We start from the raw sequence: 19,940 nt of genomic DNA on the forward strand, positions 1-19,940 counted from the left end.
TTCAATGAGCCGAGGTAGCACCACTGCACTCTAGCCTGGGTGGGTGACAGAGCAAGACTCCATCTCAAAAAAACAAAAAAAAGAAGTTGTACCTTTAACCCATCTTGCAGGTTAAAACAAAAACACAACTGGTATTATCTGAAGAAAGATGAAAATAAGGGGAAGTTGAAACGTCCTCTTTAAGTCCTCTCAATTTATCTTCCACACAGCTGTAGTTGTCATGTGATTCTGAAATTGTAGAAAACACTGAGGTGTACTGGTCTAATATCCTGAAATGTAATCTTATTCCTTCCTCCCCTCTCGCAGTGGGAATGACATAGGAGGGAGTCCCTGGGTGTTTCTTCCTAACCTATTTCCATGCATCTCATGTCGGCAGTCTCTCCTTGGCTTTGTCTTTGAGGAGTGCTTAGGAAATGGCAGGACTGACATTGAGGGTTGGGCATCGAATGCATGAGGTCAGTAGTTTGGATCATTGATTGTCATCATCCATGTGTATATGAAGAGAACAGTTTTTGGATGTTTTCCAAATGCTGGGAAGGTGTGCAAATTGCACTGTTTCTCTTCTGATTCTACATTTCTCTAATAACTTAACAACATTATTTAGGCCCTGTTCAGGCCGTCTGTCACCATGCAGTTCAAGTATTTGTGTGAGTTGCATTCTCAGTAAGTGCCTATTTGCTGTCTTATATATTTGTGTGGGACAAAGAAATTATATTTCTTTTTTATAGCTATATCGAGCTTATGTGGCCTTCCCAGACTTTTTCCGTAATTCAACTGCCAAGTGGTGGAAGAGGGAAATAGAAGAACTATACAACAGTCCACAGAATCCAGAGAGGAGCTTGAAGTTTGATGGCATGTGGATTGTAAGTGTGTGTGTTTCTCTGTGTACCAGTGGCACTTGTCTATCTTTGTGTGCCTAAGTACATGTACCACTGACCTTCAGTCAAGAGGATAGACATTGTCCAAGGAAGACTTTGGACATATCAGACACTTCCTCCTCTCAGGAGTGGAACAGCCCTGATAGCCCTCACACCTTGTACCAGACCTGATGCTCCTACTATAAAACCTCTGAGGCAATTGACTAGGAATTTCTTGGAACTTTCACTGCCTCATGCCCACCTTGAGAGAGATTTTTTTTTTAACCCTCTAGCCAGTTGTTCTGTAGGGATGAATTAATCTTTCCAGCCAGTTCTCACCAGGATTTGATGAAGATCCCAGGGCTGGTATCTACAGGGATTACTGGATGTTGAACAATTTATTCACTGCTTCCTTGGCTAAGAAATGGCAGGATGTAATTATCTTAAAAAGTGAGGTATATCTGTGTTTGGCATTTCTAGGATATGAATGAACCATCAAGCTTCGTGAATGGGGCAGTTTCTCCAGGCTGCAGGGAAGCCTCTCTTAACCACCCTCCCTACATGCCACGTAAGAAGCCTTGGCCTTCTTCATTGGCAGAGCCGTGATTGGAAGAAGGATTACACTGGAGGAGCCCGAGGCCAGGGGTGGGCCGCACAGCTCAGGGCACATCCTCATGGCTGCTGTGGTTTACTGGGGACCAGAGACAAAAGCTCTGCACGTGCTTTACCCAGCGGGGCATGTGCAAGTGACTAGACTCATTGCACAAATTTCTTGAATTTGTCTAGAAAGCACTTACGAGTGGTCATGCCACCAAAGGGTTCTCACAGCTAGACTTGTTAGTTTTTTAGGCTTATGTGAATTCCATCACAGGAATTTTTTGGTGTCATCAATGGGTGGAAATTATTGGCTTGCCTTTATTGTGGAGCTGATGGACTTTGGAGTTATACTTGGGTTCATATCTTGGCTCCAGAAGTTGTTCTCTCTAGGAGTTTTGTGACTTTTCACAGATTATGCAATATTTCCAAATCTCAGTTTGCTAAACTGTAGAGGACAGATAATGCGGTCTTCTTCATAGAATTATGGATATAATTGGCAGGTCAAAAGCCTAAATCAGAGCCTGTCATGTAGTGTTTGACAGCTGTACATTCTTTCTGACACCTCTGCTTTCTTCAGTGAACTTGAGGTTGGAAACACAGCAGGCGCCATTGCAGCTCAGAGCTGGGGGCGCTGTGCTCATGTCTCTGGAGAGATGGAGAGCGACACAGGCAGGTTGAAGTTAGTGTTAAGATCCAGGGCCCAATCCCTTGAAGAGAGGTCAGGGAGAAACAGAATCAGGGCTGGATTTCACCTCACCAGTTCTTCCTCCTCAGATTTGGAGTCCAGGGAGAGGGGCCTGAGCAGCAAGACCCTGTGCATGGAGAGTCAGCAGATCCTCCCAGACGGCTCCCCGGTGCAGCACTACAACGTGCACAACCTGTACGGGTGGTCCCAGACCAGACCCACATATGAGTGAGTCTCTGTCTCCCTTCTCCAGCTGTCACAACCTATAGGGATTGCCAGTGACTGACATAGCTACCTTAGTTTTCCTTTCATTCCCATTCTAAGGGTTAAGAAGATTCACATGACAACTGTGTAATGATTCTTATTAAACAAATGCTCATTGACATGGAGCCAGGCCCTGTGATTAAAAGTAGGAGGACAGATTTAAATAAGGAATGGTCCCACCAGTGAAAAACTTAGTGATCCTAGTGGGAAAGACTCACATGGAGACACGGTAATGATCACACAGGGCAGCCGGTGGTGCAATAGCTTTAGTTACAGGAGGTGAAGGGAACACAGAGGACTGGGCATCTCTCCTTTCAAAGTGAATCATATTTGGAATTTTTTTTTTTTTTGGCCATTCTTGGTGGAGGGTAATTGGTATTCCACCGAATTAGCACAGTCCCGCTTTGCAAGCTCAATGAATAGTGTGAATTCTTCTAAGGACAATCTTATAATCTTCACTGTGTTCTTCCTCAAATATAGAAAACTAAGTTTTGGGGAAACCAATAGCAAGATGTAGTAATTCCTTACTATTTTTGGGGCACTCCAGTGAGTTTGCTACAGGGAAGTTCTTTGTAAAGTGCTGTGAGAACACGTGACTCGTTATCTCCATCATCTGGGATCAGTGGAGCCACCATTATAGCTCAGAGTCCCATGTTCCCTCCAATCACGCAGCAAACATTGACTAGGCTCAAGGGCTCTGGGAGCAGAAGCTCTATGGCCTTTGCTCCCTGGCTGTGGCCTCAGTTCACCTCCTTTTCCCCTCCAACCAGAGCCGTGCAGGAGGTGACAGGACAGCGAGGGGTTGTCATCACCCGCTCCACGTTTCCCTCTTCTGGCCGCTGGGCAGGGCATTGGCTGGGAGACAACACAGCCGCATGGGATCAGCTGAAGAAATCTATCATTGGTGCGTGGGCTCCTTCCCATGGCCTGTGCTGGTAGGGCAGGGAGTTGGGATCCTTGGGGAAGAGGTGAGGAGGCAGGTCGTGAGAGCCTGGTGTGACACAGCTGTGCTTCTCATTGCAGGCATGATGGAGTTCAGCCTCTTCGGCATATCCTATGTGAGTGTCCTTGGGATCCTCCTAAGCACCAGGAAGGTGGGGAAATCTTTCAGAAATCATCAGCAGGCTCTTTTTATTTTCTCTTGTTTCAGACAGGAGCAGATATCTGTGGGTTCTTTGAAGATGCTGAATATGAGATGTGTGTTCGCTGGATGCAGCTGGGGGCCTTTTACCCCTTCTCAAGAAACCACAACACCATTGGGACCAGGGTAGGACAGTGGCTTCTACCTCCAGTGTTTCACTTGAAACACAGCCTCCATTTCTGATCTAAAGTTAATGCAGTCTATATTTCCTGCAATATCTTTAAAAATTTTTTTTTCTTTTGAGACAAGGCCTCATTCTGTTGCCTAGGCTGGATCTTGCAGTGTCCAGTCATGGCTGACTGCAGCCTTGACCTCTGGGGCTCAAGCGAGTCACCCACCTCAGCCTCTTGAATAGCTGGGACTACAGGCACATACCAACGTGCCCAGCTAATTTTTCTGTTTTGTAGAGATGGGATCTTGCCATATTTCCCAAGCTGGTCTTGAACTCCTGGCCTCAGTCCCCGAAAGTGCTGGGATTATAGGTGTGAGCCACTGCACCCTTAAAAGTTGTTAAGCCCTTGGGTCTCAGTGAACCATATTCCTCAGTGTTCTTTAGATTATTACTATGTTTTGTTCTTGTTGTTTAGGCAGAATTGTAAAAAATACACCAAAAACAATATCTTATAGTGAAATTTCATCAGGTGTCCTAGGAGAGCGTCAGTGACCTTTTCCAGTCTATTAAGAATATTCTCTGGGCCTCATGTATAGTTTTCTTTTGTTTAGCTGTGAGTGACCTTCAATTGGAGTATGCTTTTAGTGACCTTCTTAAATCTCCTAGAAATTCCAGGGCGAGCTCCCAACACTGTTCTCTTTCTCCTTTAGAGACAAGACCCTGTGTCCTGGGATGCTGCTTTTGTGAATATTTCCAGAAATGTCCTGCAGACCAGATACACCCTGTTGCCATATCTGTATACCTTGATGCATAAGGCCCACACGGAGGGTGTCACTGTTGTGCGGCCTCTGCTCCACGAGTGAGTGTCCAGCAGGGATCCCGATGACTAATGGATGACTTATTGAATTCTCTATGGTGACAGTTGAATTCTTCCAAATTGAAGACATGATTGCCTTTTGACATGAGCTCTTCAGGCGCAGACCATACTTTATTACTCTCTTTAGCACAGTGCTATACCTGCCGTAGGTCATTAATAAAAGGCTATTGATTGAATGAACAAAACTGAAATGATGCAGTACTGCATAGAATAATTTATTTCTAATTTGGCTGTGCAAAGGCCTATCTATCTTTTGTAGCAGTTTGGTTATATGTAGCCAGGTCACAGGAGAAGGATTTCAGGAAGAGATTTGAGGGAAAAGGGCCATCCTCGCATTTGAAGTTTGCCATGGTTAAGAAATGGGGCAAGTATTTTACAGGACAGAACACATCTACATCCCAGCATTTCTGAAGTTTGAGGCACATCGCATGGGGAGAGCAGAGGCTGAGTACTCCTGATGAAGCTAGGCCTAGGAAAAAGGCAAGAATGGCTCAGGGACAGCTGGATTTCTGACTTGCGTCTGAACTTGAGGAGCTTCTTCAGAGTGTCGGGCTGTGGCTCTGTTGGGCTCTGTTGGGCACCTTCATTTCCCTTTCCAGGTTTGTGTCAGACCAGGTGACATGGGACATAGACAGTCAGTTCCTGCTGGGCCCAGCCTTCCTGGTCAGCCCTGTCCTGGAGCTCGTGAGTATGGAGGCCTCTGATGGGGGGAGGATCCCAGCTGTGAGGCTTGGGGAAAAGGACGAGGAGAAGAGGCCTGAGCTGGTGGGGGTCCTGAGACATGGTTTCTTATTATACCTGTGTCTCTTCCTCTCTTTCTGAGCTGAAGTCCATCACTTAGGTGTTCTTGGCCTCAGCTCCTTCATCTTTAAAATGAGCCTAACAATTCTGGTTCATAGGATGATCAAGAAGAAAACACCTCATGGTATATTCAATGACACAATCATTTCTTTGTTAACTAAAATAAGGAATAGAAGGTCAGACGGGGGCAGTATTGTAAAGAATTTATAACAGTCCTCTAGCACTATGACAACTTTTCAGAAGGATTGCTTGGCAATGTGTGTACTTGTATTGCTGCTGGCTAACCCTTCCCTTCCTCTGCAGGAGCACCTCCTAGCAGTAAAAGCCATTTCTTTACTTCTGTTGTGGATTAGGCTTCTGATTAAAATACCAGTCAATTGCACCTTCCCAAAATCTTTTTTTTTTTTTTTTGAGACAGAGTCTCGCTCTGTCGTCCAGGCTGGAGTGCAGTAGTGCTATGTCAGCTCAGTGCAACCTCTGCCTCCCAGGTTCAAGTGATTCTCCTGCCTCAGCCTCCCAAGTAGCTAGGACTACAGGCGCATGCCACCATGCCCGGCCAATTTAAAATTTTTTTGTTTTGTTTTTAGTAGAAACAGGGTTCCACCGTGTTAGTCAGGATGGTCTTGGTCTCCTGACCTCATGATCCTCCCGACTCGGCCTCCCAAAGTGCTGGGATGACAGGCGTGAGCCACCGTGTCCAGCCCCCAAATCTTATTGTACCCACAAAATTTTTTTCTGTCCTAGACACAACCTCAGCTGTTTGTCTCTTTAAGAGGGAATGGTGTAAGCCTATTTCTATAAGCAAATAGTGATTTTTTTTTCCGGAAGTCCTGGGTACCAAAATGCTTTATGAAAGCCACTTGTTTTGGGGTAGACAGATCTCTCCTGTTTGAAAAAGGAAAAGGGATGGAAGGTTTCCTTGATAGGTGACCTCCTGAGAGATGAGGCAAGTGGGCCCAAGGCCATCACAATTATTTAACCTCTTTCCTAAGCATTTTGATTTCTCTGTCCTGGAAACTGATGCCCACTGCCACACCTTGTTTATGTTTAATTTTAGAATGCCAGAAATGTCACTGCATATTTCCCTAGAGCCCGCTGGTACGATTACTACACGGTAAGTTTTTCTGAATGTTTATACAACATGGGAAATGGTAGTACAAAGGCTTTAGATCTGATAGACCTTAGGTCAAATGCTGGCTCTGTAACCCACCTGCTGTGTGGTCTTAGAGAAGCCACTTTAACCCTTATAACCTCAGTTTTCTCACCTCCAAGTGGAGTAAGACCACTTCCCTCATAGAACTGTTGTGAAATAACACATAAAGCATCTCACTCAAGTTTTTCATGGGTGTTCTCTTTGTGTTAATTTTTAATATTTTCTTATATCACTGCTATTTACAATGTTTTGTAAAGGCAGATGCTTTTGAGATTGTGTTGCAAACTATAGTTTTTGTTTTTAATGTTTATATCTTTACCTGCTGTAAGTTTGTAAGCATAGAGGCTTTTTGTCTCTGTCTTTTGATTAAATATCTCCTTCCATAGCATAGATGCTCAAAGAAGGGCACTGCACATGATTACCTATGGTAAGCAAGTGATTAGGCAATGTGCAAAGCACACACAGAGGTATGGGACGCAACCCTTGTGAGTCTAAGCAGTGCAAGTGCATTTAGAAATGAGGAAGCAATGAAGAGCTCCTTGCCGCATAGTTTTCTGTGCTAGTATGTTCCCCAAAGACTTATCTGGGAAGCCAGGGTCTTCCTGGGCAGCTCTGGTGTGGTGATCTCTTGCTGGGACCCTGACAAGTCAGACCCTGATTCTTGGGGTAGAATCAAAGAAGGCATTTCCTTGGTCTCTAATGAGGCCTCTTCCTCTGACTTTCTGAGAACATAGTTGAGGGCTGGAAATACAGCAAAGGGGTACAAGCAGGGAAATAGGAAGCAGAGCATGTGCTGGCCCCTTTCATCCAAGGGGATTGCAGTGAGATTAGGTGAAAACTGGAGAAGGATGTGCAATTTTGTTCCTTCTCTTCTCAGTCCATGGGAGCCCAAGTCCTCCCTGCTGCCCGAGACTCCCCTTCCTGTTCCTAGTCTGGATCTGCCCTTAGGGTGGTAACATGTAAAGGCTCTGCTATGTGCTTCCCAGCCAGGTGTTTCCCAGGAAGAGGTGGCCAGCTTTCTTTACGTGAGACTGGCCTTTGTCCTGAGTGCGCATGTTGAGTCTCCCATTCACTAAGAGAAGATGTCTTTGGTTGAAGAGGGAAAGACAAAAGAAATCATGGAGCAAGCTATTTAGAAAAAGATGAAATTTTGATGTTTAATTAAAATGAAGATGAATTTTATAATTAGGATTAATGAAGAAGTGTCACCTTAATCTTCCCAAGTTTGGGTACCTATTACTCGTTCTAGAGCACACGCTGGCAAAAACTATGGCCCACAGCCAAATCTGGTTGTTAGCTGATTTGCAAATAAAGTTTTATTGGAACACAGCCATGCATATTTGTTTGCTTAACTGCTTCTTACCTGTAAAGTAGCAGCTCTGAAATGAGAGGATTTTGCCTACCAGGGGACATTTGGCAATGCCTGGAGATATTTTTGTTTGTGACAACAGGGTCGGGGTGAGGAGGCGATGCTGCTGACATCTGAGGATTCTGCTAAATATCAAAAGGCACAGGATAGCCCCATCACCAGAGAATTGTCTGGCCCAAATCTCAATAGTGCTGAGACTGAAAAGCCCTGCTCTAGTTGAGAACATGTAGGATGGAAGGTTGGTCCCTTAGGTTAGGTTTCTGATTCAGGTGAGAGAGTAGCACCTCTTCCTGTCACACATCAGGCAAATGTAGTTTGTACGGTGGAAGCAAAGGCAAGAGACCCTAACAAGATATTATAGCAGCCTTGTGAGATTTCATGCAGCACTGGGTGAATGCAGAATGGGTAATGACAGGTACGTTGCAAAGGGTGATGAACAGGCATAAGTTCAGAGGGGAGGATGAGATGTCTGACAGGAAGCACTGTTCAGGGAGGGGCCTGTCCTCTTCTTCGTCATCTCTTACCTTCTTCTGCCCACAGGGTGTGGATATTAATGCAAGAGGAGAGTGGAAGACCTTGCCAGCCCCTCTTGACCACATTAATCTTCATGTCCGTGGGGGCTACATCCTGCCCTGGCAAGAGCCTGCACTGAACACCCACTTAAGGTGAATGACAGGACTCAGGTTTTCCTTTACATGTCAGTTAGCTCAACAATTTGTAATGAAGTCCACCAAAATGTAAGCATCACTCTCAAGCCCACATGCAATTTTACTCAACACTTGCTTTTTCTTTGTTTGCTTGTTTGTATTTTAACCTTTTTCAGACTCTATACTCTTCGACTAATTATTAACAGCTCTTTTATGTCTAAGTGGGTGAGTTGGTAGGTTTAAGAGTGTCATCTGTCAATCTCACAATTGAAATGAAAGTCAAAATAGGAGCAACCACAATTCATAATAGGTTTAGTATGCTATTGGGTCTAATTGAATCTTTCCTAATAAAACTATTGCTGAAAAATTGTTTATTCCTCTACAAGATGTTAAAATTCTAGGTCAAAGTCTATGTATAAATTAACCATAACTAACATCCAGTGAGTGCTTGCCCTGTGCCTAGAGCTATATGAATATGGGCATTTCCAAGTGGAAATTATCTATTTTTTCTTAGCAAAAGGAAAACATAAATTCTGTGAGGTTAGTACTGTTACCACCATTTCATAGATGAGCAAAAAGGCTAAGTGATTTGCTCAGAATCACACAGCCAGTAAGTACATGACTGCGGACTAAAATTCACATCTCTCTGGTATCAATACTAACATTCTTAGACTCCCTATTCATTTGATTCTAAAGATTTGAATAAAAACGAAGAACTTAGGACATTTGAAAATAGAACTCCCTCTATATGTTTCGGATATTAGGTCACGAAAACAGATTTTCAGCATCAGGATTTTCCTTTCAAAAGGAAACGAAAGAACCTGGTTAGTTTGGTTGTCATTACTTTAAGAGCCTTAAAGGAGCATCCTCTTGATTCATTCACTAATTCATTTGTTCATGATATGAAGTCACAGAGCAAGACAGAGACAGAATTAGAACTAAGTCACAAGTCTCTTGAGTTCTAGTATGCAGTCTTTATCCCCCAAAGCACTTCCCTTTGGTGCTTTATGTTTGTGGCTGTGGCTTTACTTTCAGCTAATGCCTCTCTCCCTGCTCACTGCAGCCGCCAGAAATTCATGGGCTTCAAAATTGCCTTGGATGATGAGGGAACTGCTGAGGGCTGGCTCTTCTGGGATGATGGGCAAAGCATAGGTGAGTAGAGGTTGCCTGAGATTCATGCTGATGGCACTGACTACATTCCTGGATTATCTTACAGGCCTGCTTTCACCTTTTCCCCATTAAAACAATTTTGCATTTTAAAATATAATCATTTGTTAATTCAAGGGTATAATCCATATTGGACATGATCTTTATTCCTCATGTAAATGAAGCTCAGTTCTGAATCACCTCCCATTATGCAACCGTTGTAATCCACTATAGAAGGCAGCAATATGGCAGCCATGGGGAAAGTTTATTTGTAGCCAGCTGAGGTAAACTTTCATAGGATTTATGGTTCAAGGACACATTCCCAAATTACATGGTTTACTGTCCCAGTAAGAGGGGTAATACCTCTATCAGTTGTATTATTTATGGGATATTTTCTATTAGGAGTTCATAGGAATTGGTAAACTCTCAGGAGGATTGCTCAAGAAATTGTTAGCTATTTCTAGACAAGTGCTATCCAATAGAACTTTCTGCAGTGATGACAATGTTCTGTATCTTCTGCTCTTCAATATTGTATCTAGTAGGGATATGTGGCTATCGAGCACTTGAAATGTGTGACAAGTGCATCTGAAGAATTGAATTTTTAATTTTATTCAATCTTAACAAGCTTAAATTTAAACAGTTACATTTTACTAGTGACTGCTATCTTAGACAGCACAGGTCTAAGGGATAGCCAGTGGCAACTGACTGAGTGGTGAGTCATTTAGAAAAGGGCCGCACAGTCTGGCTCAGTGCCTCACGCCTGTAATCCCAGCACTTTGAGAGGCCGAGGTGGCTGGATCAGCTGAGGTCGGGAGTTCGAGATCAGCCTGACCAACATGCAGGAACCCTGTCTCTACTAAAAATACAAAAAAATTAGCTGGGCGTGGTGGCAGATACCTGTAATCCCAGCTACTTGGGAGGCTGAGGTAGGAGAATTGCTTGTACCTGGGAGGCGGAGGTTGCAGTGAGCCGAGATTATGCCATTGCACTCCAGCCTGGGCAACAAGAGCAAACTCTGTCTCAAAAAAAAAAAAAGAAAAGAGAAAAAGAAAGGGGCCAGCACACAGGAAAGAGTATGACAGCCACGAGGGCAGGGTGTAGGATGGGAATACTTGAAACCAAGCTATTGACTACTTCACCTTCACTGGCTGTGCTGAACTTCATATTCTTCCTGGGCCTGTGGCACACATTTAGGATAAAGGACAAAGAAGGCTTTTCTTTGATCATCTTTGTTCTCTGGAGATCACATTTTAAAATTTGCCTAATACCTCAAGATAAACCCACCAAGACACCAGTGTTGGTGTTTGCGTATGTATGTGCATATAAATGTATGTGTGGAGATGTGTACATACAGCAAAAGAAACCTGGAAATTCTGAGCTGATTAGGAAGATGCTGGGAAGGGTAGACCACAAGGAAGAGAAGTGACTTAAAAATGGTTTCAGGAAACTGTGTTGTATGAAGTGACTCTGTTAGACAGATGTGTCTATACACATTCATTTCAAGCATTTTGTGTAAACTGAGGGTGGGTGCAGGGTTTGATTAGTCTCCATAAAGAGGACTTGCATTTTAAAATAGAACACTCAAAAGACAGAAATAAAAACAAAGATAAGCCTTACTCTCTCAAACAAGACAAGTAGGCAATTAGAACAGCACTCATACATTCTATAGCATAGAGTTCTACAGCACAGGTCCAGGCCATGTTTATCTTGTTTTTTGTTTGCAGATACCTATGGGAAAGGACTCTATTACTTGGCCAACTTTTCTGCCAGCCAGGTGAGTGTGACTGATATGAAGTGAGAATAGGGTTCCACTGGCTTAGGAGGATGCTGAATATCGTAAGGGCATAAAATACCACCTAGAATTTCTTCATTGCTCATTTTGCTAATTCACATTCTTCTACTTCTCTAGACTTCCGGTGGAAATGTACTATGCTCCCAGGAGGCTTTCTGCAATTAAACCTATCCACATCTCATCAGTAATGATCATTATTCTAGTTTACCATGTTACAGATGGACAGGCTGTTTCTGTTATCTAGCCCTTGTTCCTGAGTTGCCTTAGAATGGTCTGCACATTTTGTGATTCCTCCACCTGTAGAATATAAGTATCTTAACAGCTGAGACTTTTTGTCTCCTATAGAGTTCAGGGCAGTGCGAAAGACCCTGTAGCTGCTTGTCAATGCAAAGTGGATGGGAGTTGGCAGTAGGACATAGAGTGATGAAATCATGGTTTCCACGATCCAAAGATACAAGATGGTGACTCTGAAGTTGTCTTACTTTATGATCTACATTTGTGCCTAGAAAGAGGTTAGAAAAAATTTGAACTAATTCTGCTATTATATTTTTCTTTTATCTCCAATTCGACAGAATACGATGCAAAGCCATATAATTTTCAACAATTACATCACTGGTACAAATCCTTTGAAACTGGGCTACATTGAAATCTGGGGAGTCGGCAGTGTCCCCATTACCAGTGTCAGCATCTCTGTGAGCGGCATGGTCATAACACCCTCCTTCAACAATGACCCCACGACACAGGTTTGTGACCAGCAAAAAGTGTGAATGGTATTTTCCACCCTTAATATGCCTAGTGCAGTGCCTGACTGCTTCCCTTCCGAATGATGCCCTCTCCTGCCAGGCCCTCCGGGAATCCCTGAGTTTTCCATGTGTTAGGAATGGACCACATGGAGATGAATGAAAAATCATGGTTTATCATCATTCGGAATCTGTGGCCTGGATTCTTACTTTCCATGTTTGTCTTCTTGTCTGCAAACCTATGTAAAACTTTGTCTTGACTCCCTCACCTCTGCCTCAGAGATCAACTTCCCAAACAGGTTGGAACTATCATATTTTATCAAATATGATACCATCAGTGAAAATTGCTTCATTATTTCATGTGCCACAAAGAAAGAAAAAAGATGACAAAACTATGATAGAATGCTTCCTTATCACTCAATTTTTTTTTTTTGAGACGGAGTCTCACTCTGTTGCCCAGGCTGGAGTGCAGTGGCACGTGATCCCAGCTCACTGCAAGCTCTGCCTCCCAGGTTCATGCCATTCTTCTGCCTCCCGAGTAGCTGTGACTACAGGCGTCTGCCACCATGCCCGGCTAATTTTTTGTATATTTAGTAGAGACAGGTTTTCACCGTGTTAGCCAGGATGGTCTCGATCTCCTGACCTTGTGATCCGCCGGCCTTGGCCTCCCAAAGTGCTGAGATTACAGGCGTGAGCCACTGTGCCCGGCCTCAAATTTTTATGATAACCTTATAGAAAGTTTTTGAAACTTCTTTAGACATAAACTTTTACCTATATATTTCAATATTGTAAGTGATAATATGGAGGAAAATGTTGAGTGGAGATACATTGATGATTCTGCCTCAAAGTAATTTAGAAGAGGTAGACCCTAAATGTGAAGAAGCACCAGAAATAGCTTAACCAACTTGTATCGTATTTAAATTGTGCTATTTAAATTTGTATTAAAGTGTTTTATTTTATTATTTAAATAGTTTATTTTATTTATTATTATTTAGAAGAAAAATATGTGTTACAAATTGGTTATTTCCTCTGTACTGCAAAAGGTGTTGGTGATTCAGCATTTTATAAAAATTCTTCCACTAGTGTCTATGAAGTTTTTTTCCCGAGCCACTAACACACTTTATATACATTTTCATCCTAGTGCTTTCTTGATCTTACTAAATATTCCTTCCTGTAATAATCTTTAAATGTTTTCAGCCCATCCATTCATAACACAGTAATAGCAATGAAGCTTACACGGTCACAGACAATAACAATTATGCCATGAGTGCTGCTTGGCTCACAGTAATTCTAGATTGTCGATTACAAGACACACTCTTGTCGGATGAATGTCAAATATGTGAAAAATCTGTACCTTGGGATTAATGCAGTGTAGTGGTCCTGACACTTATCATCCCGATGGTAAATGAAACTTTCAAGGAAGAAATAATAAGTGCTTACTTATAATTATTTTCCTGAACTTTTTCCTTTCATAATCCTTCCTGATGATTAAGCCTGAAACAAAAGTTTTCTTTCAGTTTTGCATTCTTTACATTTATTTCCTCATACTTGTGGTTTTCTTGTCAACAACTTCCCCAACTATACCATAAAGGACTTTGCCCAATCCTGTTGCTGGCCAGCTCAGGGACAGACATGCAAGCTGATGAGGGCACATGCAGTGAAACCTTCTTGACAGCATCTGCCTAGGAAGAAGCAGGAATAGTGGACTCTTGCTGGGCAAACACTGGGGTGCTATAGTGGAATAGGAGAAGGAGGAAACAGAAGAATGGTGCCAAAGAAAATCAACATCTCAGTAGAATGGAAAAGAGGGCACTCTCTCCAGTTCGTGCAGTTGTTTCTCTTCAGTGGTTGCATATTGAACTTTTTTTTTTTTGACTGAGTCTCACTCTATTGCCCAGGCTGAAGTGCAGTGGTGCAATCTTAGCTCACTGCAGTCTCCGCCTCCCGGGTTCAAGTGATTCTCCTTCCTCAGCCTCTCTAGTAGCTGGGATTACAGGCACCTGCCATCACGCCTGGCTAATTTTTGTATTTTTAGTAGAGCCAGGGTTTCACCATGTTGGCCAGGCTGGTCTCAAACTCCTGACCTCAAATAATCCACCCGCCTGGGCCTCCCTGAGTGTTGGGATTACTGGCATGAGCCACCGCACCCGGCCCATATTGAATCATTTAAAGGCCCATCTCTACCACTGAATAATCTTTGTACTCTAAAAAATTAGAAAACACCCTTCTCATCTGAAACTTTGAGGGCAGTCTTTTAACTAGACAATACAATGTAGAAGTATTAGGGGGTTATTTGGACCGGATACTTGCACCTGATTTATTTGCATGCAGGAAATTTCAACACCAGATGCCCAATTCTTTTCCTTTGGTTCCTAACAGGTATTAAGCATCGATGTGACTGACAGAAACATCAGCCTACATAATTTTACTTCGTTGACATGGATAAGCACTCTGTGAATTTTTACAGCAAGATTCTAACTAACTATGAATGACTTTGAAACTACTTATACTTCATACTCATAAAAATTATTGTGTGTTGCTAATTTGTTCATACCCGCTATTGGTGTAATATTTTTGTTAATTTTGTTTTATATTTTTTGTGTGAACCCTAAAGGTTAAATCTTAGCCCTGTGGGATAGGCAGTTAGGGAGGTGTGGAAAATCTATGCATTACCTTAATGTCTCTATGTGGTTAGTATGGTAGTGACTGTTCATCATATGACATTTACTGAAGATGAACTGGGTCCGTGATGAAGTGTGTGTATGTCCATGTTTGTAATCACAGAATGGACCCCATTCTTTTGTTAAATACACAAGAGAAAGCTTTCCATGACAGTTCCAGGTCTTGAAGCTAATCAGCATCTCAAGAAAGTATCCAGAAAGAACATCTGCTAGTTGGTTATAGGCGGCGGGAGGAATAATATACCTAATTGGTTATAGGTGGGGGGAGCATGATTAGCAAAGAAAAGGCAAACACAAGGAAAGATCAGATGAAACAGAAGATGATAGTAAAAGTGACCATAAGTAAGAACATAATGTAAAATTGTCAGCAGCCTCATGGGGAGGAAAAAGGAAGAGTCAACTCACCTGAAGAAGAGGGTCTTGAGAAATCCTTAGCATAAAGGGCTACTGGTGAGATTGAGATCTGAGCAGGCAAAGCTCAAAAGAGAGTTTGGAGGTTAAAAATAATTTATTTTTGCAGTAGTGTGCTTTGTAATGTGTAAATCTTATTTCTAATGTATATAACCACATTTCACATAAAAATATGCAATTTATATGCCAGATAAAAATAAAACAAGTGAATTTGCAAGTGATTTTGAATTTTGTGCTATTTTGACCATGAGTAATCTCTGTTTGGGGTTAAGGTTCTTGTTTAGCAAACTCTTATGAATTTGTCTTTCTGGTTCTCTTCAGCATCACAGAACCTGCAGCCAAATCCACCAATAGGATGATAACCTTTATAATTATCCTTTTTCCTACATCTCTGCAAGGAGTCTTTTATAAGATGTAGGTTTGTGGATAGGGTCTATTGATTACTATTTTAATCATCATAGAAGTTGCTATATTTAGGAAAATACCAACTCCAGTAAAAATAGGAGTTGCAACCTTCTTGCTTAAAATTCTATAGGGTTAAAATGTGAGATAAGGAAATTATATATTAATGTTCAACAAGAATATTAACTTTTGATGTTACCTGAAAATGAGTTGAAAATGAATGTGTTTGGAATGAATGTGTCTACTTCTCTGTGTTTTCTTCTTTTCTTATAACCAGGAAGCCATTCATTCTCCCTGCACACTCATGTGTCAGCACCTGCATAAGGCTAGAGACAAATAATATTGTTAAATCATCTAATTATCACAATAAGGGGCATTTGGATGAGGGCCTGAGCTAACTAGGAAACTGGTGAAATATGGAAAAGCAGCCAGGGGAATCCTTTGATCAAAAATGTGGGAAACTTGTCAGCTCTCCTCTAACAAACTCAGGAAGGCCACAAAGATGAAAACATTATTTACTTGATATTTAAACAATATTTAATGTTACCATCAAGGATATGTTGGTGGAATTTGGCTCTGGCTGCCACAAAGTGCTTAAGGAGAGGCATTCTGACTACATAATTCTGATGGCCAAGGTCCTAGTGAGGCCAGTGGGGATTTGGAGCATGTGAAGTGTCAGGGACCCCACTGACAGCCTAGTGAAACCTACGGAATTCTTCCTCACAACATTGTTTTTAAATGCATCAAGCAAAATGCCTGCTGTTTCAAAGAAAACTTATCATATTACAATACACTTATCCAAATATTAAAGATGATATAGTAACCCATGAGATGTGTTTTTTTCATTATCAAATTAAATGAAAAGATCCAACTGTGGAAGTAACAATGCCATAATTTCAATGTAATGATCAACATCAACAATATTTTGAGATATCCACTACAATTTCATAATGTAATATGGAAAGATCTGTGATTCCATTTTTGACAAACTCATGTGCTGTGAAAACTACTGTGTTCTGTTGTCTACATTCATAACCCAACAAAATGCTAAATTTCAGCCAGAAATGTGTGAAAAAGAGATTATCGGTTGGAACCAATATGGCTTACTGGAGTTAACACAGAAAGAGCTTGCTGACGTCACAGCCTGAATTTCCACCACAGTTTCATACTAACTCCCTCCCAAATTTGCACATGGGACCCATGATGAGGCATGAAGAGATAACTGTGCATGCCTGAGGACTTTCTAGATCTCCCCTTTCTTTCACCAATCTCCTGCTAATCCCAGAATCCACGCCACTAAGCCTTTTCTGATAAAAATACTTCCTTAAAGCCAGCACAGGAAGACAGGTTTAAGCTGGACTCCTGTCTCCTGTGAGTTAACTTGCAATAAAAGGCTTTTCTTCAAAACCTTTGTCAGAGTGTTGGCTTCTAGCGCATCGAAGAGTGAGCCCTTTTGCTCAATAACACCCCAGAGGTTGTTCCTCAGACCACACTCTGAGAACCACCTCTCATGGAACCATATCCATTTGTGGCCATCCCAGAGCAGCCCCTACAACATGGACCTATGCTTACAACTCCCGGCCAGCTATTCAGGAAGAGGCTGGGGGGCCTTTCTTTTCCACATATCTCTGTTCTTCAGATCACATAATTTTACTTTCTTTCTTCATAGGTGTGCCAAAATAAAAAAACACTCTCAAACTCTTTCACTTAAATAGGAAGACATCTATTCCTTTCTTATTAATGTTATAACATTAAATGTTATATGTGCCTGCAAAGATAAGGTTATATTGGCCGTGGCAGGTGTCATCAAGATCTCATCAATATTTTTTTGTTCTTGTCATAGCAGCAGAGTCATTGAGAGTTTTGCATCTGGCCTTGGAGAATGGTGTTCTGGAAGTTAAGGGTAGTTTCTGATCTGATGATTCCAACCAGCAGCTTGCTGTGACAACTGTTTGAGTTCCGCCAATAGCTAACTTTGCCTTGCCTTGTTACCGATAGACAACTGGAAGATGTTGGGTCACGTGCCTGTCTCTACCCTTCAAAGTGGCTCTGTTATTTTCTCATTGGTCAACACCAGTATGATGATCCAATATCTTCCAGTTACTAGTTAGCAAGAACGGATGGTGAAGGTAGCTATTTTCTGCACTTTGGGAAACAGGTAATAGGTTAGCTGGGACTGTTGGTTACCACTATAATGAAGTCACAAATGTGCATGGCATGTGGGGAGTTAAAGGTAATATCACACAAAAAATAGATCTTATGTAACAATAAATCTCCCTTCTTGATCTTTTGCCAGGATGTATTCCCAATTTGAAATGAGATCTTGGTACATTTCCCCTCTAACAAAGGCCACCTTGTACTGGGGCAAATGAAAAGCTGAATATGTCATTCCAGGAGTTCATAAATGCAGAAACCTAGTCTCTCTTTCTCTCTCTCTCTCTCCCTCTCTCTCTCTCTCTCACTCTCTCTCTGTGTATGTGTGTATGTGTGCTTTTCCACATACTGAGCATTTGAAGCAAACACAAAAGATTCACTACTATGAACACTGTTATTTACAGTTCTTAGGTGCCACCAAAAAAGACCTCTGTACCCTCATATATTACTGGCAGGCATGGGGGTGTAAAATGGTGCTGCCACATTAGAAAGCAGTTTTGTAGTTCTTCAAAAAGTTAAAGACTTGTCACATGACCCATGATTCCATTCCTAGGTATATTCCAGGCAGAATTTTAAAAAAAGTGTCAGCTCATAGCAGCATTGTTCATAACAGGCAAAAAGTATCAACAACCTAGGTGTGTATCAACAACCTAGATGTATATCAACTGATACATGGATAAACAAAATGTGGTCTATCCATGCAGTGGATACTATCCAGACATGGAAAGAAACAAACACTGATACCTGAAATGGTGTGGATGAACTTTGAAAATATTATGCCAAGTAAAAGAAGCCAGACACGGATGGCCACATATTGTATGACTGCATTTATATGAAATGTTGACAATAGGCAAATCCATAAGGATAGAAAGTAGGTTAGTGGCTGCAGAAACGGGGAGATGGGAATGGGGAGTGACCACTAATTATTTTTGGGGGGTGGCAAAAATGTATTAGATAGTGGTAATAGTTTCAGAATTTTGTAAATATATTTTTTAAAACACTGAATTGTATACTTTAAAAGAGTGAATCTTATGGTTTGGAAATTATATGTCAATCAAAAAATTCACTTTAGCTGGCTTAAGAAAAATTTTAAAAAGATACTGGTGACTCTTTGAAACTCCGGTAGGACTAGAGAGTCAGGTTTGTAGGCCATGTGGCTAGGGACAAGCCCCGGGTTACCCTGTAGCGGTTTCTATTGCTACTGCCCTGAGCACATATCTGGCAGCTTGCAACCCCAAATACTGAGCATAGGATGCCACTAGGTCTCTTGTCCCTGCTGCCCCTGAAACAAGCTATCTTTCCAACATCCTGGATTTTACATGGTACCTCCTTATCTACACCTTCTTCTGGATATAAGTCACTCACAGGAATATCTCATTCACAAAGCTCCAGCCACTTGCCTCTACCTTGGGTGAAAGAGAGGCTGTGAAAGAGAATTTCTAGCTGTTTCTTTGGGGAGGCAGAATTTGGAGAAAAAGTCCTTAAGTTGATGTAAGAGGTTTTGTGGTTTTTTTTTCTTTTTAAAGGTCCTCTTTTTAAATTTTTTTCAACTTTTATTTTAGATTCAGGGTCTAAGATTCAGGGTGCATATACAGGTTCATTTTAAGGGTATATTGTGTGATGCTGAGGTTTGGGGTGTGATTGAACCTGTCACCTAGGTAGTGAGTATAGTACCCAATAGGTAGTGTTTCTACCCTTGTCTCCCTCCCCACCTCCCCCATCTTAGCAAGAGGTTTTGAAAGATGCTGAGCCATCAAAGATTATGACAAATATCCACTGGAGGCATCTTCCCACTTTAGGTTTGTATACGTTCTTTCTTTTTTATTTTTTTTTGAGATGGAGTTTTGTTCTCGTTGCCCAGGCTGGAGTGCGATGGGGCAATCTCAGCTCACTGCCAGCTCCACCTCCCGAGTTCAAGCGATTCTCCTACTTCAGCCTCCTGGGTAGCTGGGATTACAGCCGCCTGCCACCATCCCTGGCTGTACAGGTGGGGTTTCACCACATTGGCCAGGCTGGTCTCTAACTCCTGACCTCAGGTGATCCGCCCACCTTGGCCTCCCAACGTGCTGGGATTACAGGTGTGAGCCACTGTGCCTGGACAGGTTTGTATA

The 19,940-nt window shown here is 42.1% G+C and overlaps 1 protein-coding gene across 7 annotated transcripts in view; it reads left to right on the plus strand.

The window, feature by feature from the left end:
- Positions 1–15,494, plus strand: part of MGAM (maltase-glucoamylase) — a 185,486-nt gene extending 169,992 nt beyond the window's left edge. For all 7 annotated transcript variants that reach the window (XM_054559911.2, XM_054559916.2, XM_054559912.2 and 4 more), the window contains 14 exons: positions 729–863; positions 1,338–1,425; positions 2,229–2,367; positions 3,174–3,307; positions 3,427–3,461; positions 3,554–3,670; positions 4,367–4,515; positions 5,133–5,217; positions 6,392–6,448; positions 8,397–8,521; positions 9,567–9,655; positions 11,374–11,423; positions 12,014–12,184; positions 14,561–15,494. In XM_054559911.2, coding sequence (XP_054415886.1) covers positions 729–863; positions 1,338–1,425; positions 2,229–2,367; positions 3,174–3,307; positions 3,427–3,461; positions 3,554–3,670; positions 4,367–4,515; positions 5,133–5,217; positions 6,392–6,448; positions 8,397–8,521; positions 9,567–9,655; positions 11,374–11,423; positions 12,014–12,184; positions 14,561–14,638 — 1,452 coding nt within the window. In that variant the 3' untranslated portion in view covers positions 14,639–15,494. The remainder of the gene's footprint in view (positions 1–728; positions 864–1,337; positions 1,426–2,228; positions 2,368–3,173; positions 3,308–3,426; positions 3,462–3,553; positions 3,671–4,366; positions 4,516–5,132; positions 5,218–6,391; positions 6,449–8,396; positions 8,522–9,566; positions 9,656–11,373; positions 11,424–12,013; positions 12,185–14,560) is intronic.
- Positions 15,495–19,940: the final 4,446 nt, after the last annotated feature.

This window comes from Pongo abelii, chromosome 6 (genome assembly GCF_028885655.2).
Source record: "Pongo abelii isolate AG06213 chromosome 6, NHGRI_mPonAbe1-v2.0_pri, whole genome shotgun sequence".
Lineage (NCBI taxonomy): Eukaryota > Metazoa > Chordata > Mammalia > Primates > Hominidae > Pongo > Pongo abelii.